This window comes from Lytechinus variegatus, chromosome 3, assembly GCF_018143015.1.
Source record: "Lytechinus variegatus isolate NC3 chromosome 3, Lvar_3.0, whole genome shotgun sequence".
Lineage (NCBI taxonomy): Eukaryota > Metazoa > Echinodermata > Echinoidea > Temnopleuroida > Toxopneustidae > Lytechinus > Lytechinus variegatus.
In genome coordinates, this window is record NC_054742.1 from 24,270,377 (window position 1) to 24,295,899 (window position 25,523).

Consider the following 25,523-nt stretch of genomic DNA (forward strand, 5'->3'; position numbering starts at 1 on the left):
GAATCTCTACTATGTCGCCATCTGTGGTGAACATTTGACAGTGGTCTTGATAATTCCCGAAATGTCGGAATGAATGAATGACGCAGGGTTAATCGAGATCTTTCTCTGACGGACTAAATTCTGGTTTATTTCGTGACTCTTTAAGTTCTTATGTCCGGACGCAGTCTAACTTCTTATTTTCCTCCTATTTGGTGGTCATAATCGGACTTGGCTGTTTCCCCGCCCCGGTTGTTCCCGGTGTTGTTAGTGTTACAACCTATCCATGCTGATTAGTGAGCGAGACTTGTTGAGTGAGCTGAACGGTATCCTCATAAAAAGTGCACCAGCACAAGCCCGGTAGACTCTTCCGAATCACCGTTACTTCCTCTGGCCTGGGGCTTCTGTCTTAGCAGCTTAGCGTGTATATTTTTTAACTTCGTGATACTACTCGATCAACAAGTTCTATCGAATAATCACATCAAAGATTTGTTAGAATCATCAATCATGGGAGCTACAGATGTTGATGATGGTACTGTATCTTGTAGTGTATCTGTATTTTTCTCTAGTTTGATGCTTCTTTTTTTTCTATGAAAATATGGTACGGTATAGACCAAAACCTTCGGTCTCTGTTTTGTTGGTTGTTCAGCTGAACTTCGTTGGCTTCACTCACCAAATACAGAGACCGAAGTTCTAGCGCGATCTGTACAGGGGACTCAATGGCCATATGTTTATGTACTTAAGATCGCATAAAACGGGGAAGTGAATTTGCGCGACAGCCGAGGTAAGTCACTGTTTTTGTTCCTTTTAACTTCATTTTTCTCTGTTTTTTGGCAATTGATGCCAAGAGGGAATATAAATTTGCACTCTGGTCACTATAATTTTCGAAATTTTTATTCATTAAAGACAAAAATTGAAAAGCCCCGACGGGGGGATTTTGCATTGCAAGTCCCCTAATGGTGGCTGCACGATAGCGAGCCGTCTGTGTACGAGGAGAAATTTAAAAAATGTTAAAAAACTCCTCGAAACAGACGGCTGCCAGCTGTCTAGGTACGGTACTGCTACTGGTGTTCAATTTCAAGCCAGGCGAATTAAAGGGCAAGTCCACCCCAACAAAAACTTAATTTGAATAAAAAGAGAAAAATTCAACAAGCATAACACTGAAAATTTCATCAAAATCAGATGTAAAATAAGAAGATTATGACATTCTAAAGTTTCACTTCATTTCACAAAACAGTTTATATATGCACATCTCGGTCGGTATGGAAATGAGGGGACTGATGACACCACTCACTATTTCTTTTGTATTTTATTATATGAAATGTGAAATATTTTGATTTTCTCATCATTGTCATGTGAAATGAAGTTTCATTCCTCCCTGAACACGTGAAATTCCATTATTTTAACATTTGTGCTTCAGGCAAGGAGGTCCTAATCATCAAATTCGTACAAAGTGAAAATTTGTATAATTCAAACAATAAAAAATGAAAGAAAATGATGAGTGAGTGACATCATCCACTCTCTTATTTGGATGTAACTGGCTCGTTCATATAACTATTTTGTTAAAAATAAATGAAACTTTGAAATGTCATAACTTATTTTACATCCGATTTTGATGAAATTTTCAGCATTGTGCTTGTCTGATTTTTCTCTATTCATTCAAATAAACATTTTTCTGAGGTGGACTTGACCTTTAAGTAACTAAGTCTAAGAGGAGTTACTGTCTTGAAGACTTATGGTTAGCTAGACCCTGTATACATTAAAGCTATGCACTTTGTTTACAAAACGATAAAAACTATGCTAATTTTAATATTTGAACAAATTATCTGTCACTAATTTGTGGCAAACATTCCAAAGCTTCCTGGGTTAGGTTATAGTGTAAACCTTGTTCTCAGTTACTTACATCTCCATGTGTGGCAAAATAAGGGTGGCAATGTTTGGCTTATTTTTTCTTTTCTATGGGACAAATACTTGATTTTCTTACATTGTCAGTTTTCATTACAGCTATTCATCATATAACTTTGCTCTTATGTAAATCTAATTTTTTAAATTATTTTTTCTGAATTAGAAATAGAGATTGAAAAATTAAAATTTTCTTGCCATATTACCGTACATTCCACCAATAGAGGGCGTACACAAAAATATGCCCAAAATTCAAGTTTTCGAGCGATCTGGTGAATACAAAAATTATTCCCAAGTTACATGTACATATGGAAAATAAATTGCAACGGTATAAAGTCTGTAAGGAAAATAGTAATTTTGGTCACAAAAGTGATATTTTAATGATTTTTAAAGTGTATGCTCTGTACAGCATTAGCATACGATAGTCCTACATGCAGGGTGCTACATAAGTACTTGCCTGATTGTCCAGGGCAAGTAAAAGTTAGAGTCAGGCAAGTGTTTTGAAGTTAAAAGACCTAAACTACATGCCCTAATTCGGCAAGCAAAATTCTCACAGTAGAGTAGCCAAAATTAGGGTCGATATGATATGATACATGTATATTGACCACAGTTTTGGTCATGGCAGACAAGATAAAATCACTTTGGAAAACGAATGCAATAACGAGGAAGATCAGTTCATGTCAAAAGAGAGAAAAAGGTCAATAGTGTATAAAACCGCAGAACTTTTTTTTGAAGAGGTCAAACTTTTTTAAAGGATTTTTTGCGGGCAAGTGAAATAGATTTTTGGGCAAGTATATTCCAACTGTTTAAAAATTTACTTGCCTCTAAAAAGTTATGTAGCACCCTGCCTACATGTATTCCCTACAGGCAGGATGGTTGCAGTAAGCCGGTGCAAAAGATCATTAACCAAGAAGAAAATATCACAAAACTCACTAATTAAATACGAAAATCCTGCCGTGTTTTCCGAACTCTTGATTTTGCTCCCCGATGTAGAAGGGGTCTTAAAACTTGATTTATCATGCAAAAAATAGTATTTCCTGTGCCTCAATTTCTAAAATGTTTTCATATCATAATAGAATAATATGAAATTAAAGTGAATATAACTCAAAAATTCCAAATGATTTGGGTTTTCTATGCATTTAGAGATTTACTGCAGCGTCTGTAGAAAAAAAAGAATAGGAATCGTTCATCACGCTGCAGTCACAGTTCAACACACAGAGTGTGCATTTGCCATTAAAAACTGCTTGCGCGATGAGTGGTGCGTAGCTTTAGCCTTTAGGACCCCCTATCATGTACTACTGGGTAGGACAAAAAAAACAAACGGCATTTCTATGAAAAAGCCACTCACGCTAGCATCAGTTCGATATGCTATACTAACTTGTACACCGAACCGCATTTGGCCTAGCCAGGAGGCTCCTAGCTATAGAGGGGTAAAAATTGGCCATGAGGGCTGTTATGATTTTTTGAAATATTTTTTTACGTATATACAGTCCGACCTCTCTTATCCGGCCTCCCCTTATCCGGATCTCTCTATTATACGGACGCACACTTGCCGAGATTTTTATTCAATCTAGTATGTGAGGAAATGAGATTTCAATCTAAACTCAATCCTATACATGTACGTAATCTCACTTTGATTACATATATTTCCCAATATAGTCAACCTACAGAAAAATTATTTTCATGAAATTATCCCACCCAAAGAACTTGGGCATGATTATTTCTAGTAAATCAGGGTGCAGCGCAAACATTTCATCACGTTTCTCTTTTTGCTTTGCGGGAATAACAACACGTGTCTCGCTAGCTAACGTTAGACCTCAATACGGACAGCACTATCTATCATGTTTGAGCCTACAGTCAGTGTAACAATGGCTGACATTGCTTAGCTGCGATACCCGCCGCGATGATCTAATTGTAAATCTTGGTTTCATTGAGTCATTCTCTTTCTTTCGAGGTATGCTCGATGTATATTTTAGCAGGTAAATTATCCAAGAGTTTTGGCCATCGATCGATTTCATTTCCGTAAAAACACTGCCTATATTAAATTTGCAATGATACTGCAGTGAATACTGTCTGTACGCTCACTACAATAGTGTAGCTACCTCCATTGGCCTGGGGAGGCAACCGGCAGCGCAGCTGCGTATATTTGATTTTGTGTCTCCCAGATCCGGATAAATCCCTAATCTAGATTGGTGCTGGTCCCAACGTATCCGGATAAGAGAGGTCGGACTGTACTTTTTCATCACGTACATGTAGCCTTGAAACCCTTCCCATACATTCATGAGCGAGACCTATACACCCGGATGGATTCCCCTAGGAAATCCATATTTACTGTAGAGGGTGAAATTGGTTTTATCTATTTTATTTATCTATGAACCTTCATATGCCTAATGTTTATGAAGGTATAAAAATAATTTCACTATGAACATGAAAAATGAGAGGTTTCTTACCAGACCGATCTCGTGTATATCCCTCGCTCCATTTGTAAACAACACAAATACAATAGCCTTGACCCTTGAACTGCTTCGTTATGACGTACCTTCGAAAGCGATGTTACAAAATGCTGTTTTAAAGAACAATTTTAGAATGCCTTTGCCTTTGGGCAATCTATTCTTCATGTACTATGGAAATAAAGGACTTCTCCTGTAAATATAATTCAAAAGCCTGGATTTAAATAAAGATTAACATTAAATAGCCTTTGTTCTTGCAGCCGTTATAACTTGGTCACCAAATGTAACACGGCCTTGTCCTGTCAAACAATCACAGGTTTTGGTCACTGTGTCTATAGACCTTTTTGGGCAGATTTTCCTGTATTTTCATAAGAATAATGTTGATTTAGTCTTTGGAGCGGGTATTGTTGTGTGTTGCATAGACTTGGCACAGACAAGGTACATGTAGTTGGAGACTACAACTGATACTGTATTTACATGTACTACCGGGAGGTATTTTTATTTTCTGTGATTGAAAATGTTCAGTGATCCAATACATGTCATATCTACAAGTAGATTAAGATCTAAATGTGATGTGTGCCAAAGAAAGAATACTCTATTCTCAAATCTCCACTTTCTCGCCTATCCACTTCTTCTCTTCTTCTATCTACTGTTTCTATAACACTCCACATGGTGTACCGTAAACCACATCAGCAATTGTACATGCCACCATGCAAACCTTCAAACAACTTTTGCTTATTTGTCACAAAACGGTGATATGCACAACTAGGTGAGTCAGCTGATGATGTCCATCACTCACTATTTCTTTTGATTTTATTGCTTGAATTACACAATATTTAATTTTTTATAGATTTGAAAATAAGGACCAACTTGACTAAATCATATACTAGTATTCGACAATGCTATTTCCACATGTTCAGGGAGGAATTAATCGTTGTATCACTTGACAGTGAGGAGAAAATTAGAATACATTTCATATTTAATGTAATAAAATACAAAAGAAATAACAAATGGATGGCGTCATACATGTAGTCTCCTCATTTGCATACCGACCATGAAGTGCATAACTGTTATGTGAAATTAAGCGAAAATTTAAAATGTCATAATTTTCTTATTTTACAGCCTATTTTGATGAAATTTTCACATTATGCTTGTTGGATTTTTCTCTTTTTATTCAAATCAACTTTTTGTTTGGGTGGACTAGTCCAAATTTAGTATCCCATCACTCAGTCCTTCAGCATGGCCTTTGAATCTACAGCAACAATATTAATTTTGTGGATAAGATTTTTGGTTTGTAATTCACTGTAAAATACACTTTTCCCTTTTTCATTTGCAGTAAAATTTGAATATGAATGGAGGCAGACAGATGAAGATATTTACGTTGAATTTAATGTGAATGGAGAAGATATCAAGAAGGATGACATTGAATTGGAGCTCAATGATAGTAGCAAGATCTGTGTTTGCTGTGTATATTTCAAAGGTACGTGTAAATGATTTAAAATTAGCTTTAAAGGGAAATCCAGCCTTGGTCATAAAATGTGTTGGAAAGGAGAAAAATTAATTATACAGAACTGTAAAAGTTTGAAAGAAATCAGACAAGAAATTTTTATTTTTGTTGGGTTCCCTTTTAAAAGAAGAGCTTATACATGTACAGTCTAAGTTTATACCAAAAATGAAGGAAAAATTTACATGGACTTTCAACTGTGATAAACCATTGCAATCAGTTACTTTTCTTTTTCTTTTAACAATTACATGTTATCCAAGAGTATGTATTTTTTTCGTGACAACAGTTTGGTCATGAACCTGCTATTTATTTCATGCAAACTTAACTTTGAATGAATCATTAATACTTTCATGCATATGTTTGAAATTTAAAATTACCATCTTCAATGTCATAGGCATAGCATTATGATGTTCTAAAACACTTATACCGCTTTTTCAATACAAAATCAATGAATTCAAGATACTGAATTCAATTCATGTCCCAGTTTTCCAAGGTAAAATTTCTTTGACTTCAAGAAAGATACAGATATAAACAGCAAAAGAAAAAAATTATTAAACAAATTAAGATTCTATGTAAATTATGTGTTAGAGCTAATCTTATTAAAACCTTTGCGAAGTGACAGTTATGGTATACATTGTTGTTGTATGGCATTTGAGGCGTTCATTCAAAAATAATATTTATGCAGTACCTACCTATGATAGACGCAGTTTATGCTATGTATATGTATATAATTATCACAAAAGAATTGTAATTGAAGATTGGGAATTGTGAATTAAACAGGGATTTTTATAACCCCGCCAAACAAAGTTTGAAGGGGCTATATACATGTAGGAATCAGTGTATAGTCGGTCGGTTCGTTGCAAATCTTGTGCATCGAACTACTTTCTCAATTTTCAACCAATAATCTTGAAATTTGGACCACACTTTGGTCTTGGGATAAAGATGTGCAAGACACATTTTCGTACATGTTGTAAATTGCATTGCCATGGTAATGGCATAAAATGCCAAAAATGAGGTACAAATCTTGGGCAATGAATGACTTTCTCTATTTTTAAGCAGTTGTCTTATAATTGGTCTTGGGGTAAAGATGTGCAAGGCATAGCTTTCGAACATGTTGAAAATTATGTTTTCATGGTACATAAAATTCCTAAAATTAGGTGCAAATATTGCGCATCGAACTACTTTCTCAATTTTTTACCAATTCTCATGAAATTTGGCTCACACATTGGTTTTGAGGTAAAGATGTGCAAGACACATTTTTGTATGTGTTGGAAATTATGTTGCCATAGTAACAACATAATATATGCCCCAAATTGGGTAAAAATCTATTGGTTCAAACTACTTGATCAGTTTTCAACCAATTCTCATGAACTTTGGCTCACACATTGGTCTTTGGGTAAAGATGTTCAGGACATATTTTTGCATGTGTCGAAATCGCTTAGCCATGGTAATGTTACAAATTATACATGTATATCTAAAATTGGGTACAAATCTTGTAGTTCAAACTATTTTATCAGTTTTCAACCATTTCTCATGGTATTTTGCTCATACATTGGTCTTTGGGTAAAGATGGGCAAGACATATTTTCTCCAGGTTTTGCAAACTGGTGCCATGGTCATGGTGTAGGGCGAGGATATTAATCACCTTCAGTGATAATTCTAGTTTTTAGAAATAAAACTATTTTGGAGATTTATACTTCTACTATGACAAAGGTAATGCTTGATTATTATTACCTTCATTGCAGTACATTTTTGTTGTTTCTTTTAAACCTACATATATAGATGGCATTAAATGGGTCTGTTCACTTCAGCACCTAGTTGTCAAGTCATCTGCTAGTGTTAAAGTGAAAGATGGAGTACTCATTGTTCATCTGCCAAAGAAAGAGAAATTCAAAGAATGGAAACGATTAGGAGTAAGTCATATTTTGAATATTGTATCTTTAAAGTAACAGGCACAAACACCATCAAAGTTAAAGGGATGCTCCAGGCTGAAAATATCTATATCTAAATGAATAGAGTAAAATTCCCAGAGTAAAATGCTGAAAATTTCAATAGCGAAGTTATGGAATTTTAAAGTTAAGCAATGTATTGTGAAAAACATTAAATACAGTGTATGCATGTTGTCATGAATATTCATTAGATGGGCTGAAGGTGGCACATCCCCACTTTCCCTTTTCTTATAAATGTCATAACATGAAATCATAATTGTTTCATTTTTTTTATATACATATGTGATTGACATGCCTCTCTTGTAATGAAATACATGTTAGTTGCAGCAATGAATATCTAGTGCACTTAATCAGTTGTTATTCAAATATTTTTGGTTCTTGAAAGAAAAGATATCAATAAATCTTATTTTGAATAATATAATACTAAAGAAAAAGTGGGGATATGACATCATCAGTTTGCTCATTGAATATTCATGAAGACATGCCTAGAATTGTTTTACCAGAATAATGCAAAGCTTTAAACCATAACTTTGTGATTCCTTGTCCAATTTTAACCAAATTTTTAGTGTTTTGTTTGTCTTATTTTTCTTAATCTGTTCAAATCATATTATTTTCAGCCTGGAGTACCCCTTTAACTCTGTAGCCAAGCAGTGGATCTCTGTAGTTTGTTAAATTATGGAAAGGTGTAATGATTTTTCCAATAGATTCAAAAGTACTTGTGATTGCATGTAGCACCCATCATGTTCAGCTCCACTGAGTTGAAGGCTGGACTAGGCTCAATTATTTAAGGTCCCTGAAGAGTTATGTGAAAATGTGCAGGTTCATATAATTTACATGTTTTCCAACGATTTCTCTTTGTCAGTCTGTCTCTTTCTTTTATTGAATATCAAAGGTGCTGTTAAAACATGTAATTTCTTTCATCAAAGACAAAGGATTTGAATATGATTCAACAATAACTTCTATGACGGATGTTGAATTATTTAAATATTTTGTCCAATGATTCAATGACAACTTTAGTACTCTAAAAGAACTTGCAAGTTTCTTGCCATGTAATACTAATAGGTTCTTAGAGACAATGATTCCAGTTTCACAACTTCAAATCTTTCTTTTTTTTTTCCATTTGTAGGATTGTGCTTTCACAAAAGAAATACAAGAGGAAGGTATCCCTAATGTAACAAATGAGAATGGAATACAAACAGAAGGGTCATCAGTTGTTAGAGATGGAGAAGGTGGCATGCAAATGGATGAAGAGAAAGATGCTGAAGAGGAGTATTTAGTCAACCATGTCAAGCATAATTTCTTTCAGAGGGTATGTGTTTTTGTTTTTTTGTAAGTCTTAAATACCATATCATTTCTTTACAAATATTAGAATATATTATAAATTCAGTGTATTATCCAGAAAATTTTACATTGTAATGAAAATCAGAGTGTATTTTTTTTTGTCTCTAAGATAAATGTTTGAAGATATTTGTTTCTCCATGTAATTGTCATGGATGTTCACATACATGTAGTATGCATTTTTTTAGAAAAAAAAACGTTCATGATTCTAATTTACTCTCAATTTATTCTACAATTTTTTTTAATGTTCTCATGCAATTTGTCTTTCATTTAAATCCACAGCAAGACTTGAAAGTTATTTACCTTCATATGTATGTGAAGAAGATCAAGCGGGATTCTGTCAGTGTCTCTTTTTCAGAAAATGAAATATGCATCAAATTCAAGACTAAGTAAGAATCACCTATCCTGTCATAAATATGAATGTTGAAAATTTGTCTTTTGAAGAATGGAAAGAACCAAATTCCTTTGTTATAAAATTTCTAACCTTTAATCAATTAATGAGAAATATTGCTGAGCAGGATTTCTCACTTATCTTGCTTGACTTTATTGAATTATAAAGTAATGATATCGTTGCATCATGTATCGGCACTGCCATATATTTCTGGTTGTTTGCAAATTGTAACTTTAAATTTTGTATGTGTTTCTTTATTTGTTTGCTACACTGGACTAGAAAAAAAATAATGTGGTAGTGGAATAGTTAAGTCTAATTGAGAATACATGCATATTGTGAGATTGAAGGCATTTCATGATGAACAAGTTTAAATCAATCATGGCATGGTTTTAGACAGAACTACTGGACAAAGCAGATATTGTTTGCATTTAAATAATATAAAGTTGGGCAAAGTTGGTTGCAGTTGTGGGATAAGTGGACATTCTTGGAGACTTTGTGGATTTCTTCTAGTCTCAATAGATTTGCAAATTTGTACTACCTCTAGTAGAATCTTGATAATAAAAATGTTTAAGTGATATTTAAAATTCATTTTATAAATGGTATTGTATGGTACAAACTAGAATAGAAAAATATTATCTGTTCATTTCTCAATGATATAATATTTTAATGTGTATTTCTTTCAGTGACAACCAGTTTCTCCAATTGAATCATGGGAGTACATCAGATACCTTATTTTGTTGGAGAATCAGACCATGGTATGAAATTAGAGTTGATATTAACAATGATGATTATTACAATGATACTTTATCATAGTCGACCATATAAACCAGCTAATACAATTTGATTTGCACGTATCATGGATGATTATATTTATGTGCATGTGCACAGCGCTGGATGGGGATCATCCTGGGTAAGTGTTATTAACTAGTTCTCAGCATGCTTTGAATCTATGAGCTTGATCAAGGGGCCCATTTTTGTCTCGCCTGCATAGCAGAGCGAGACTGTAGGCACCACTTATGCATTGAAATCTTAACCGAAGGTTAAGTTTTTGAATTATCATTACTTATAAAGTATATGGACCTAGTACATGAAACTTGATCATAAGAGTAATCAAGTATTACTGAACATCCTGCCTGAGTTTCAGGTCACATGATTAAGGTTAAAGGTCATTTAGAGTCAATGAACTTACACCATGTTGGGGGAATCAACATCAAAATCTTAACCTAAGGTTAAGTTTTTGAAATGTCTTTACTTAGAAAGTATATTGACCTAGTTCATGAAACTTGCATATAAAGGTAATCAAGTATTACAGGGGCCCGTTTCATAAAGAGTTACAACTGTTGTAACTTTACCATTATGGCAACTACCATGGAAACCTTGATTCTGATTGGCTGCTGAGCCCTGTTACCATAGTAGTTGCCATTATGGCAAAGTTACAACAATTGCAAGTCATTTATGAAACGGACCCCAGAACATCCTACCTGAGTTTCAAGTCACATGACCAAGGTCAAAAGTCATTTAGGGTCAGTGATCTTTGGCCATTTTGGTGGCTATTTGTTGAATTGCCATCATAACGTTGAAAGTTTATGGATATATTCATGAAATGTGGACATAGGATAATCATGTATCACTTATGATCTTGCACAAGTCTGGGATCACATGATCAAGGTCAAATTATTCATACTCTTATTCAGGAGACCAGTTGTTCCTGCAGCCTGTCATCATAAGGTTACAAAGAGTAATCTAGAAGTGAACATCACCCAACTAAAATCAGAGAGGTGGAAGGCTCTTGAATGCTCTACTAAAGGTGAATGTTTGCCATGATGGTTCCTCTTTTTAAGCACATGCATACATGTAAACACTGAATGTGATGCAAATACTTGTTTCACTTTTGATGTGTACATAGACAATAGATGCTATTTACTCTATAATTTTAATGTGCTTAAAAATCTTAGATTGGCTCGACCCTCTATTAATTTTCTTTGTGAATTTTGACCAGAGTATGATCAAATGTCCATTGCAGACAAACTTACGATCAATGGAAGCTATAAATTTCTTATGAAATCTTTATTTTCAACTAATCAAAATCATGTTTAGGAAACTTGTGATTAATTGTTTGTCTTGGATTCAAACGCAACTGTATTTGCAGTAGGCCTCTGAAACAATATCATCAGTGCCAAGATATTCATCTCTGACAGGTTTGACTATGTGAACATTATTAATAGTTGCAGTAACAACCATTCTTTCACTGTCTTTGACCTTCAGACTCTGGAAACACCCCCAGAGGAAAGGCTGCCTCCCAGGGTGACTGGGTACCTCTTTCCTCTTCTACCAAGACAGTCACACCTACCAAAGAATCAGCTGAAATCACCAAAGATTCAGGCTGTGAGAAGGAGAACCTGAGAGGTGCTGTGGGAGGAGCCAAGTCTGTGGAGATTAAGGAGAGTGTAACTAGGACCAAGGTTAGACTCTAGTCAGACCTGATAAAGCCTACCTGTCAAAGATTTAAAAAAAAATCATCTTATTACAAAGAGCTTATATTTTGATAGTTACCAGTTCCTCAACAGATTGTGTACTCAAGGGAGTCTTTCCATAAAGGCTTTGTGCCTAAAAAAACCCCCTGACTCTTTTGCCATTCTTGATATGAGGAATTTTTGGCTTAGGTTTGTAATGAGGGCTGAGTCCAACCTACCACTTGACTTGTGACTGGCAGCATCAGTCAGTCACTGGCACAATTTCTTCCAGAAAGGTGTACCGCTAAAAGAAAGAAATACATAAGAAATTCAATGTCCTCAAAGACTTAGAATATCTACCACCTAAAGATCTATATTTTGAAAATAGATCTACATATCAAAACCTTCACATGATACATTTATCAAACCTGTAATCAACCAAGTAGAACTATGGAAACAGAGTACAGAACAGGACTCATAAAATTTCTTGCTTGAATTTATCGACCCCTTGACAGTATGAGCCAGTCGTATGGGTGCTACTGTTTTGTTACATCTGTTTGCAGCTTGAGTTACTTCGCACCAATTTTGCAGTAGTGTAATAAAAGTAAATGCTAAACCAAAACATGTCTCTTATCTTTTAGTCATAACTCAAAACAATAGGTCGAAGTAATTTTATATAGAACATTGTTTGATCTTTGAGTGTTGTAACCATTGATTTATAATGTATTTCAGGCACTTGTCTTGAGGAATAAACAAAGGTCATAAAATTAAATGAAATTGTATGATTGTTCGTTAAATGGAACATCGGGTCAGATGCATAAAAAGTAAAGGAATTGCTTCAAGCACAAGCAATAGCTAGCCAAGCGAAAGATCATGCTTTATGCATACACTTTTTAGCAACATTTGGCCTAATTGTCAAGGAAATCCTAGTATTCAGCGATTGCTTGAACTTACTAGCAAAAGTATTTACTCGCTCATTTTTATGCACACGGAATCAAGCAGAAGTCAAGCAAAAGCCTAGCAAAAGCAATTGCTACTTTTTATGCATTTGACTCATTTTCTCTCTGTAGATAGCCAAAAATGCACTTCCTTGCCTACTTGATGTTCCACCATAAGTTTTGTTTATGTCTGTTTTATAGAAACCTACTTGCACAGTACCGCCATTGAGTCTAGGAAAGCAGGCTCCATCTCTACCAGTAGAGCCTACACCATCACTTCATCTAGGTTACTGTGGTCTTGATAATCTTGGTAACACCTGCTTCATGAACAGTGTTCTTCAGGTCTTGGCCAATACAGTTGAACTCAAAGACTTTATGCTAGGTAAAGTGATTTAATACTTGTGTCTGAACTTGTGTTGTGAGTGGTTAGTGGTTTGTTGAGCACCATACCAATAATCAGAGTCGCATATTTGGAGCAGGAAACCTGCAAGCGACTTTCATAGGTAATTCTTACATTTTATCATAGACAAAACAATACAAGAAAGCTTGTGAAAAGATGCATATTATCTTCATAGCATGATTTCAGAAAAATTAACTCAGACTTTTGATAAGGTGTCTTCATCCACAGTGCTAATGTAAATGTCTGACAGCAAGCAAACAGAGAACCAATCGAGGTTCTATTGGAACTGTACTCTTTCAATACAAAATTTTACTCGGAAAAATAAGTATATTACAAAGAATGAAATATAACAAAATGATAAGTTTTGATCTTTGATTCATGAATGTTAAGTAATTTCTAGAGGGGACTTAGTTGGGAGTATTGTACATGTATATACATGAGCTGTGGAGAATTATGATGTATCAATTTTAGTGCACCAATGTCAGTGTGACATCACAATGAATCTCAGTTAGAATTTGCTTATGAATTTGGCATACCAAAGTAAAATACCTTATGTTAACTTGAAGAGAAAAATTAGAATTATAGTATGGAGAGTGTCCATTCAATCTTGATGTGCTATACATGTGTATCATTTTCAACTTTCTTTGCAATGACTGTCACATAATGAAATGATATTTACTTTTTTATTTTCAGGAGCCGACTTCAAGAATGAGATTAATCGAGACAATCCCCTAGGTAGCGGGGGTCATCTTGTTCTATCATTTGCTGTATTAATGAGAAGGCTATGGGGAGGGCAAAATAAATCCATTGCTCCTTCAAAACTGAAGGTAAAACACATTTTCACAGATATCCATTATGCTATTAACTCACCATGCAGATTTTTAGACACACAAAACAAACATTTCATCACCTGGCTGGCAGAAGAAAATTCAGATTTCGGTTGGTCAGGGAAAAAGATGATAACTCAAGGATTTACATTACATTTCTTGTAGCGCATGTGTGAGCTAGCACCCTTTTATCAGCCTTCCATGTGGTGATGGTGGTGATGATGATGTGTTGATGATGATGAGAAAATCAGGATGTTTAGAATATCTCATTTTATTGCAAGAATAGTGATATTTATTTTATTGCTGGAATATTAATTATATATGATACTTCGGCTTGTTTTTCCAGTCCATTATATCAGCCAAAGCCAGTCAATTCATGGGGTTTGCTCAGCATGATGCACAGGAATTCATGGCATTTCTTCTTGATGGACTTCACGAGGTTAGTAAGATATCTTGCTTCAATTTTATTATTCAAGCTATAGTCAGAATGAGTTGAAAAATAATTGATGTTATTTTATTGAAATTACACACATTCATAATTTTGCAACGTATTGCAGACTAGCAAGTACATGTTTAAAAATATATGTGATTCAGAAATAGTGCAAGTCTTGTTGTATAAGGATAGCAAAAATTTGTTGTAGAATGTTGAAAGACATTGATTGGGACTACAAAAGTCTTGTTAAAAAGAAAAATCCTGAACTTAGATGTGTGTTATAAAAAAACAACCAGGAAGAAAGTAAAAAATCACATTTGTGTAGATATACTTTTAAGGTATCCATTACTGAAAAACCTTCATTTAATTTCTCTGCTGGGGACTTGTAATTGTAACATGCATTATATGCAATTAATTTGGGATAGTGTTTCTGGGTGCAACTTTTAGGGCTTCATTTTTACAAAGTGTAACAGACACAGGTAACAAATGAAACCTTTAATACATCTCAGTTGTTTTAAGTTTGATAGATTAATCAATATTAACATGAAGATGAAGGTTCTTTGTTGAAATGATACAAATATTAAAGTTGAGTAATACATTTGAAAACTAGTGAGTGGATTCTACTTTAGAATATGATATATGCTGACATTATAAAGCTTATTTATTACCCTTTAGATTATTGGAACTTCATACTATTACTGGTGCTATTATGAATTATAAATCTTTTTTTGTTTGTACAGGACATCAACAGAATTCGTAAAAAGCCTTACACTCAAACCGTGGATTCTGATGGAAGACCTGATGAGGTGTGTATATTGATTTAATTGAGACATTTTAAACTGAATTTTAAACCATTTTGGACATATGAAGAAAGTGATCAAATCTTAATCTGAAAAAAAAAAGGTACATTTATATGCTGGTGTTTGATGTTGAAATTGTCTTTAATGGAAAACCATGTGAATATTGGCACCAAGGTGGACTGAAAGCAGCAAGCTAACCTGTTGATAAAAGAAACCTATATGAATATAATTTTATTCTAATATTTTTTTTTAAACCCTCAGAATGCTTCAATGTTTCTTGAATGTCATGAATCCTTGTTCACTTTGTTGTTGAATTCATTAGGTTGTAGCGGATGAAGCATGGAAGACACACAGACGAAGAAATGATTCATTCATTGTAGATTTGTTTCAAGGCCAATACAAATCCAAACTTGTCTGTCCTGATTGTAACAAGGTAAGTCCGAAGATATATCAACACAATTCATAACTCCCCCTTCCCCAACACCAGCACCCCTCAAATGATAAAAAAAAGAAATCGGATTCAGATAAGTACTCGATGGATAACTATTATCGGTTTATTTTTGGATATAGGTGTTGCAATGAAGTAGATGCTTTTAGAGGTTTATGTTTTGATGTTTGGAAACATCTTAGTCCAGTGCCACTAAGGAGGTTTAAATTAATGTGCATGAGCAATGTGAATTTACCTACATTAGTTTAAGCATACTTTAATAAAAGATCGATCCAGTAAAAGTGCTAAAAACACTTTCTCAAGCTAGTGTCACTTCAAGTCTATGGCTTGTACATTACAAGGGCATCAAAACACTAAATCTACTTTCTTTAGCTGTATAGGTGTTCCTTCTGGCTTGCTGATATTATACACTTCTACTGATGTTATCATCTATAATTTAAACATATTCCTAATTATTCCATTCCATTACTTTCTTCTTCCACAGGTATCAATTACTTTTGACCCCTTCATGCACCTGTCCATGCCCCTTCCAAAGAAGAAGCGTCACTTCCCTGTCTACTTCTTCTCACGGGACTGCCATCAACGACCGGTCAAGTATGTAGTGTCTCTAAGCTCTGATGCTACTGTCCATGAGTTGACCGTTCAGGTTGGTCAGATGGCAGGAGTCAATGCTGCCAATCTGAGGGTCTTTGAGGTCCATCGAAGCTGTATCCAGAAGGTCTTTTCCAGAAGGAGCACAATGTCGGGTGTATCCTTCAATGATATTATCTTTGTGTGAGTAGTGAAATGCGTACAAATATATAATAGAATATAATTTTTCTTTTACATGTGTATTATTAAGTGGTAAGTAAGGCTTGTTCAAGTTGAACGTTTTTATCAGGATCCTAAAAATCACACCATTGATTTTTCTTTGAAATTGATTTCCAAATTATGGGGCTGTATGATATAATTGTAATAAGGAAATATTTTGGCATTAAAACCCTCAATGAATGAATTATAAATGGCATACAATATATCTTCTCTCTTCTCAATACTTTCCTCATTTTATCTAATGGCGATTTGGGCCATTTACTATCAGCAGTTCATCTGTTGATCCAGATAGATTTGTTGTGTTGGAAGTAGATGAAAAGGGTCCATGTAGCATGAAAGGAATTGAAATGATGAATGGGTTGGCATTGTCAGGCATAGGAGGTGCATTCAGACATGGGTTGATAAAGCTCGGCAGCAGAACTGAACAACATTAGATTGTACAAAGCTTATGTGATGGAAGATGTAAAAAGAGGAAATCTTGAGGGATTAAACCAAATTGAAATTCACCATACCCTATGAACTATACTCTTTTCTTTGCAGACATGAAGTCTTATCACCTTCCTTAGCAGGAGAGAGTGTAGTAGAGCTTTCTGTCATTCAGGTATGTTAAAGTAACAAATTATTTATTTACTTTATTATTGTTATAACCTTCTTCTACAGAATGTCCTGCAATAAGGTTTATATAGTTCATGTTAGCTTTGATCTTCATAGCCCTCAGAATTGTCCTGTGTGAAATCTTTTACTCATAATTTTATTTCTTCCATGATGCTATGTCCACTAGAGTACCTCTTGAAACGAAAGAGGCAGAACAGGTAATAAATTATAATAGAATCTTATCATTGTAAGTGAAGATTTGTGTCTTCGATTTTACTTCAGTTAATTTTCCTATGGTAATTGATTGCTTTGTTGACAGAATGAGTCATTTTCAATCTTGAAACGATATGATTTTGTGACTTTGGATATTGAAATACTGCTACTGGCTTTGTAGTAAAGCTGGTGTCATTACATTCAAATATTTTTGGGAGTGCTTACAAATGTTTTTTCATGACATGGTTTAAGCTATACAAAAATTGCTAAATATTGTGATTCTTTGTCTTTTGCATCTGTGCATTCCTTTCCATTATAAATGTAATTCCACAGGATTTGTCAAATATAATAATCCTTAGAAGATCAGAATAACATTGATATGATTAACTTAAGTGCTGTGATCTCCCCTATTGTTTGTGTTAACACCTCCTGCACTTCTTTACAGATCATACTGTAAAAAGATGCATTAGAAAATAGAAAGGCATATGTTTCAAGAAATGTGTATGTTGATATTGATTGAATTGTTCTGATCTCTCCTACAGCGTATGTTAATGCCTCCTGCTCTTCTTCACTGTTCACACTGTAAGAAATCATGTGAGAAAGGTAGAAGTCTCAAGAGATGTACCAAGTGTTACAGGGCAGCATACTGTGATCAGTAAGATTGGTTCAGATTACGTTTTAATGTATTCTATTCTATTGCGCATTTCATTTCATATCATTCCATTACCATTCCAAATCAATTCATCATTTTCGTTTTCTTTTAAATTTGATGTCATTGCCATCATCATTAAATTGAATCAAATAAATCAGCATTGTCTTCATTGTCATTGGAGAAAAAATATTTCTATGATAAAAATTATTACCTAGTGTTTACCTACAGAGAAGTTCTGTACAATGATGGGCGTTTTACTCAGAGAGTAATAGTGACTGAAATTCACCTCTCAGCGGGTATGCAATTATTTCAGTTTTCTTTACTGGAAATCCATCAGATGTAATTCTGATGACATGGGTGCATAATTCTGAGTTACCTGATATTGACCCTAGTTAAAGTTGATTTGAAATCGGACTAATATTGATGTTGATAAGAGGCCTATAACATGAATGGTGAGAGATACCAGTGAAATTGATAGCCTGCTATAGTTTCAAGTTTTCCTAGTGTTTTTTAGCTCATCCAGCCCGAAGGGCAAGATGAGCTTATGCCGTGGCGTGTCGTCTGTCGTTCGTCCACAATTTCAAAATGCTACTACTTCGCCATTTCAAGTCCGATTTCAATTCTGTTTGCTTTATATGATAGCACTAGGTGGGGATTCAGAACTTCACAGAATTTTGAAATTCATTAAATATGCTAATTTATGCATATTTTCAAAATTCACAAAAAATGCTTCTTTATTTGTTGACCGATTTTGAATTTTTTTCTTCCATCTGGTAGAGCTTCATGAAGTTCACCAAACTTGTACACAGAATTTTGAAATTTTGACTAGAACAATTTTTATGCTAATTTATGCGAAATTAATTTATGCATATTTTTAATATTCACATAGAATGCTTCTTTTTCTGTATTTGTGGAACAATTTTTTTTTTCTTCAACCTGTAGAGCTTCATGAGGTTCACCAATCTTCTACACAGAATTTTGAAATTTTGATTAGACCAATTTTTATGCTAATTTTGCAAAATTAATTTATGCATATTTTGAAAAACTTCACATAAAATGCTTCTTCTTCTTTATTTGTTGACCGATTTTTACTTTTTTTCTTCTTCCATTTTGTAGAACTTTATGAGGTTCACCAAACTTCTACACAGAATTACAAAGAAATGTTTTTTCTTCTTCATTTGTTGATCAATTTCAATTTTGTTTGCTTCATATAATAGCTCGAGGTTGTGATACAAAATTTCAACATAGAATTTTGAAATTCATTAAATATGCTAATTTATTCATATAATTTCAAAACTCACAAAAATTACTTATTTATTTGTTGATTGACTGGTTATTTTTGTTCCATCTGAGATCTACATTAGGTTCACCAAGGTTCTACACAGAGTTAAGAGGCTTGACCAAATAATTATTAATACTTAATTCATATGAAATTTATTCATAGATCACAAAAAAATGCTTCTATGTCATTTCTTCATCAATTTCAATTCTATATCCTCAATTTATGTCACCAATATAATTCACTACAGTGTCAACTGGGCTGAAATTAAAATTGTGTTAAATTTTGTTGCGAGATGCCGGATGAGCTCCACATCATTGATGTGCTAGTTTCATTTACAGGCAATCTCTGTCTTTATGATACCTGAGAGGCGTTTCATATAAAGGATTAAGTATGATTAAAAATCATACTTAGATTTTTAGTTGGTTGCTGTATAGAAATCAATGAAATAAACAGCGGAGCATCCACTTTGATATTTTAGTCTTTAGTGTAATACAATGTAGGCGATAGCAGTTTTACTTTCCATTTGCTTGCAACTATTACAGAGCTTGTCAGAAGAGCAACTGGAACATCCACAGGACTTCTTGTCGCCGGTTTCCAGAACCTGTTGGATGCCCTTTCATCATCAGTTTACCCAAATCTCATGCCACATATGCCAGGCTTTGTCAGCTCATGGAGTGTTACGCAAGGTAGGGTCTACTAGAATCAAATCTCTTTTGTGTAAAACTTGCCATCAATAACAATACATAAAATCAATTGACAAACTTTTTCATCGCCTGTGAACTAGCAAGATTCTAATAACTTTTAAAAGTAGCATGTGTTCCATCAGTGAAAATACATAATGAAATGGAGTCCTGAACTGGTTTTCTTACACATCATAATTTGTGTAATTTATGAGTTGGATATTAACACAATGTTAATTCTAAATGTGTTAGTTAGCGTTTGCTTGGATAATTGATATATTTATTTGTGGTTATTGTCATGATTATCTACATGTAATAATAGTAACCATAGTATACAACAGGTTCAGTAATATCATGGTTCAAATTTGTATCATCATTTCAAATTTATTGATATGGTAAGTAGTAATGTGTTATTACCATTTGCATTTTATTAGAATATAAAAATTTATATACTTGTAATGGAAAACAATTTTAGCAATAGTTAAGTCATTTGCAAAGAATTGCAGGTAAATCTGGAAATACTTAGATTTCTTTGAAATTATTAGTATGAGAGGGATAAACCAAGTACTGTTCCTTTTCATCTTTTCTTCTCCAAGGTATTCTACCAATGTGTTTGTGCCACCCCTCAAATCACCAGGTTCTATAAGTAGCAGCTCTGGTAGTAGTAGCTCTCACGAGAGTGAACACCCCTCTACCTCTACCCATTCACCCCCTCATTCCCAGGGTCTGGCATCCCCCTCTGCCACTACCTCTCCGGTGAACACACCAAGAATTCCTACCAGGGATGATGATGATGAAGAGATGGATGATGGGAAGGAGAAAATGAATGACAGTGGTATTGAAAACCCCATTCACTCAAAGGACATGGGAGATGCATTGATAGAAGGAACAACTGACAGAGATGAGGCTTTGAGAAAAGGAGATGAAGGAGGGGGAGGAGATACTGGAGAAGAGTCTATCGGCCATTTCTCTGATATGGAAGGAGCCGCAACTGGTAGGAAAGAATTTGTTGGCCTTCCTAGATGTTGATATATTATCTTTTGTACATGAAGAAGATATATAATGTACACAACGCAAAATAAAATGCTGAATTTTCAGGTTGCATTGAAACTTGCTTGTGTTCCCTTGTGTACATGATATCAATATTGAGAGTGATACAATTTGAATACGTTGCCAGAGATCTAGGCCTTCTTATGAAGAGTTACGATTCAGATCTACCACAAGTATGGAAAGCCAGCAACGTCAACATCTAAATTGCATGTTTTGTTAAAAATATTTTCTAGACATGGTGAATATTCTTACATTCATTGTTTTCTTTAAAGTTTAGCTTGCTTCTCTTTGTTTACAAAGGACCTTGTGCAAAGTTCCTGTAGAAAAAAATATAAGATTGACGGGTTCCATGCTTAATTTATTTTACTTTTTATTGCTAATTTGGTGTAGTTTCAGCAAACAATGAGTTTATGACTTTTCAAGTCAATGTTAAATGTCACAATATCATTGAGATCTAAATCTGGTTTATTTGCATAATTTAACTTTGTGAATTAATGAAATCTATGGTGAAAAATCACCATCTTGAATATCACCAATACAGACAAACAAACGCAAGACAGTATTTCTATTTACAAGAATCATATAGGCCTACTGTATGTTTTTATTCCTTTATAGAAACACTGGAGTATTTGATTGTTTGAACTCATTTTCAGATTACCACAAAGGTCATTTATTTTCAAACTCGGTGTGTGATTTCTTAAAAAACCTACCACTCTCTTGTTTGACTTTGTGAGGGTATATCAGTTGTGTGTCGTAAACAAAGTCATTGGGAAAAGATATATGACTTGTGATTTTTTCTTTTTGACCATTGATGTTTCAATGAAAAATTTAAGACCATGCCATTGTATGATTCATTTCTTTTTCTTCTAATCAGCTACAGTGGTTGGACAACCTCAGACCTTGGAGAGAAAGATGCCTCTGTTTTTCATCAAGCCTGTCAATCACATAGGCAACAGCATCCCAAGCAAGGAGCGCCTTAAAGATGAAGGTAAGGTTCTTGAAATGATAGAGGAATGTACACGAGTATAAAGTTAGCAGATGAGAATATTGAACAGAGGTAAAGAAAAACAGGAAGTGAAGAAACAAATTATCATATTTTAATTGATTGCAGGAAAGTATTCCTGCTGTTTTCATGATTACAAGCTGTATTGTATTCATGATGATGGCGATGATGATTGTGATGATGATGATGATGGTGGTGATGATGATGATGGTGATGGTGATGGTGATGGTGATGATGATGATGATGGTGATGATGATGGTGATGATGATGATGGTGATGATGGGGGTGGTGGGGGTGGTGGTTGTGTTTTCTTTATATTGCTAATGATAACAATTAGTATTATTATTTTCCTTGATAGTCCATGATAGTTTGACCATGATGCATCTTTTTATCCTATATGATAATTATATTTTGTTAATTTTGGTTTTGTGTAGGTGACATCCCTCTTGATTTGACTGGTATCATAAGTGTAGCCATGGATTGGAGAAATGATCCTAAACAAGAGAACAATGTTTTAGTGGAGTCAAGAACACTGGTAAGTTAAAGGAAGAGATAGAGATGGAGAAATAAATGCAGAGGTTAAAGATAAAAGGGGAGAGAGAAACATAGAGGATCCGAAATAAGTGCTTTCATATCCTTATCTCAAGGGGTACCTTAAGTTTATTAGACATACTTCAAAACTAGTGAATCAGGATTTTCTTGCAATGAGTGTTAACATTATTGTAATTTCATGATTAAACACACTTTGTATTATCATTTAGCTTCTTAAAGTTATATTTATTTTTTAAAAATTGTGTTTGACTTTAGAATGGATTAAGTCTATACTGTTTAATATAAATTTGAAATTCTCGCAATGCATTTGCTGTTTTAAAGAGAAATTGAAATTAATGTCATTCATAATGGAAATAATGATTTTGATTGTTTGATAAACCAAGCACTTGTCAATTATAGTTTTTTGTTAAATGATTTTTCTTTGAAATAACAATAGATATAAATGTTTGTATGGATCAGATATTGAGAGATTTCTCATTCCTTTTCTTCAGTGAATTAATTATAGTTCACAATATTTTTTTATCAATCACATATAATAAAACACTCCTGTTTCTTATGTAATCTATTCAGGACTATAATGAAGATGAGTCTGTGTGTGGTGTAAAATCCTATGAAGAGACTGAAATCACCTTGGACCAATGTCTCAAACTATTCACAGAGCCTGAGAAACTGTCTCCTGAAGAAGCATGGTAAGAACTCCTATCCTTGTCCTGTTATATGAACAGATCTTGATTTAGTACTAAATAGGTTCATTATTGCGGATTGAAATAATCGCTAGAGGGTATTCATTTGTCTCGCAATCTACTATGGTCAACAAGGAAATTTGTGATCACTCTCGCAAAAAGTGTTCACTGGCTTTCTAGGAAATTTGTGATCACTCTCGCAAAAAGTGTTCACTAGCTTACAAGTTCACGAGCTTTCGAGTGCCCCTGCAACTCTTTATCAAGTGACGAAAATTGATTTATCAATCTCTTCATGAGTACATGAGGTCATTGGTTTCATGTGTAGCTATTATTTTATGTTTATGTAAACGATTCATATCTTTTATATTGTGTTGTGTAAAATGTATCACTAATTTTGGAAGTGGCATGATAAGGTGGTTCTGTCTCTCACCTTCTATTTATTTATCCCTTAGTCTGAACAAGAAAAGAAATCATTGGTAATTTCTAATATTATGCTCATGTTTTTTTTTTTGTCACAGGTATTGTCCCAAGTGCAAGCAACATAGAGAAGCAACAAAGCAGATGTTACTATGGCGATTACCTTCTACTCTCATTATTCAATTGAAGCGGTTCTCATTTGGTAACATGTTGTGGAGAGATAAGATTGACAAGATGGTTGAATACCCAGTTAGGTAGGTAACTACGTGATACTAAATTAGTGTCATACCCTCATCATTCATTGTTGCATTTATGGTAATATTTGTTTGGTATCCCAATCTTGCAGCTCCTGCTGTTTAATTTTCGTAACATGTGTTTGAATCCCTCATCATTTAGTTCCAATGGTGCACCTGAGATAAGTATTCCCATCTTGCAGCTTCAATGATGCAACTTTTGTAAGATGTGTTCAGTTTTATTGGTGCAAACATTTGTTTGATTTCCATTTGGAATACCCATCATTTGAATTTTGAGGGACACTCACTGTTATGAAAGTAAAGTATGTAATCACCTTTAAAATTTCTTCTTACAATGTTTTGAAATCTTAATTGTATGCAAAAACCTCCATTGCTTAGAAAGAAAGAGGATTTCTTTTGTTGTTTGTTCTTTAAAAACTGACTCCAAGTTATCCTCAGTTATTTGAATTGTTTTATTCCAAATATTCAGAGGCTTGGATCTGTCTCCTTACTGCCATGGTACTCACAGCCAACCTTTGATCTATGATCTGTATGGTGTTATCAACCATCATGGTGGTATTCTAGGAGGACATTATACATCCATTGCTAGACTGGCTTCTACTGCTGACTGGAGTAAGAATGAACATGGTGAGTTAGGTGACAAGACAGTGTTTGATAATGCTTCAAAATCTAAAAATAAAATGTTTATAGGAATATTTCTGCCTTGGAAACAAAATCACTAAGAGAAATATTATATTTGTGCTATTTGACAACTCACTGACTCAATTAAATGGGATATTTTCGCATTTGTTTTCAGACATTTGCACTCCAACTCCTGTCCAATCACGAATGATTATTTTCAGTATTTACTTAATTTACTTAATTTTATGTTGTGGAGAACCATGACTGAATTAAATATATGCAAAATAAATTCATTTTATTCAAATATGTGAGGGTATAATTGCAGTAATACATCACTATGTTTCTTCCTCTCTAGACTGGAGACTCTTTGATGACAGTCATGTAACGACCATCTCAGAGAAGAATGTGGTGACGCGTTCTGCCTACCTCCTCTTTTATCGACAACGCCAACCTTACACTCCATACATCTGGCAACCTATTCCGGAGCCAGAACCAGAGGTCGAACCCATGATGGAACGAAAATCAGTGAAAGAGACGGGGGATGAACCAGAGGAGATGGATGATAAGTGAGTGCTCTTTTATTTATTGGGTGCAGTATGCAGGGCTCGACACTAGCGGCGGTCCGACGGTCCCAGACCGGTAAAAATCGCCGTGGGGCCAGTAGATTTTCAGAAATAGGAAGATTTACTGGTCCGACATGACCAGTAAAAAATATCATTGTCGGGCCAGTAATTTTTCCAAAAATAGCAAGATTTAAGTGTCCAACATGACCAGTAATAAAAACCATTGTTGGGCCAATAACTTCCAGAAATGATCAAATTCACTGCAAACCACTTCCCCTGCGTTAAATTCTGTCATTCACACACAGAATACACACAGAATGAATCGCACGTGTTACTAGAGT

General features: G+C 34.3%; 1 protein-coding gene across 1 annotated transcript in view; it reads left to right on the forward strand.

Moving 5' to 3' along the window:
- Positions 1 to 45: 45 nt before the first annotated feature.
- Positions 46 to 25,523, forward strand: part of LOC121410573 (ubiquitin carboxyl-terminal hydrolase 19-like) — a 37,541-nt gene continuing 12,063 nt past the window's right edge. Inside the window, exons 1-24 of the mRNA XM_041602749.1 lie at positions 46 to 508; positions 5,665 to 5,808; positions 7,614 to 7,744; positions 8,907 to 9,089; positions 9,401 to 9,507; positions 10,193 to 10,264; positions 11,204 to 11,316; positions 11,775 to 11,971; positions 13,102 to 13,282; positions 13,994 to 14,127; positions 14,474 to 14,566; positions 15,301 to 15,366; positions 15,683 to 15,793; positions 16,293 to 16,582; positions 17,159 to 17,219; positions 17,968 to 18,080; positions 19,902 to 20,045; positions 20,636 to 21,033; positions 21,964 to 22,077; positions 22,527 to 22,627; positions 23,215 to 23,333; positions 23,846 to 23,998; positions 24,468 to 24,625; positions 24,975 to 25,185. Coding sequence (XP_041458683.1) covers positions 484 to 508; positions 5,665 to 5,808; positions 7,614 to 7,744; positions 8,907 to 9,089; positions 9,401 to 9,507; positions 10,193 to 10,264; positions 11,204 to 11,316; positions 11,775 to 11,971; positions 13,102 to 13,282; positions 13,994 to 14,127; positions 14,474 to 14,566; positions 15,301 to 15,366; positions 15,683 to 15,793; positions 16,293 to 16,582; positions 17,159 to 17,219; positions 17,968 to 18,080; positions 19,902 to 20,045; positions 20,636 to 21,033; positions 21,964 to 22,077; positions 22,527 to 22,627; positions 23,215 to 23,333; positions 23,846 to 23,998; positions 24,468 to 24,625; positions 24,975 to 25,185 — 3,419 coding nt within the window. The 5' untranslated portion in view covers positions 46 to 483. The remainder of the gene's footprint in view (positions 509 to 5,664; positions 5,809 to 7,613; positions 7,745 to 8,906; positions 9,090 to 9,400; positions 9,508 to 10,192; positions 10,265 to 11,203; positions 11,317 to 11,774; positions 11,972 to 13,101; positions 13,283 to 13,993; positions 14,128 to 14,473; positions 14,567 to 15,300; positions 15,367 to 15,682; positions 15,794 to 16,292; positions 16,583 to 17,158; positions 17,220 to 17,967; positions 18,081 to 19,901; positions 20,046 to 20,635; positions 21,034 to 21,963; positions 22,078 to 22,526; positions 22,628 to 23,214; positions 23,334 to 23,845; positions 23,999 to 24,467; positions 24,626 to 24,974; positions 25,186 to 25,523) is intronic.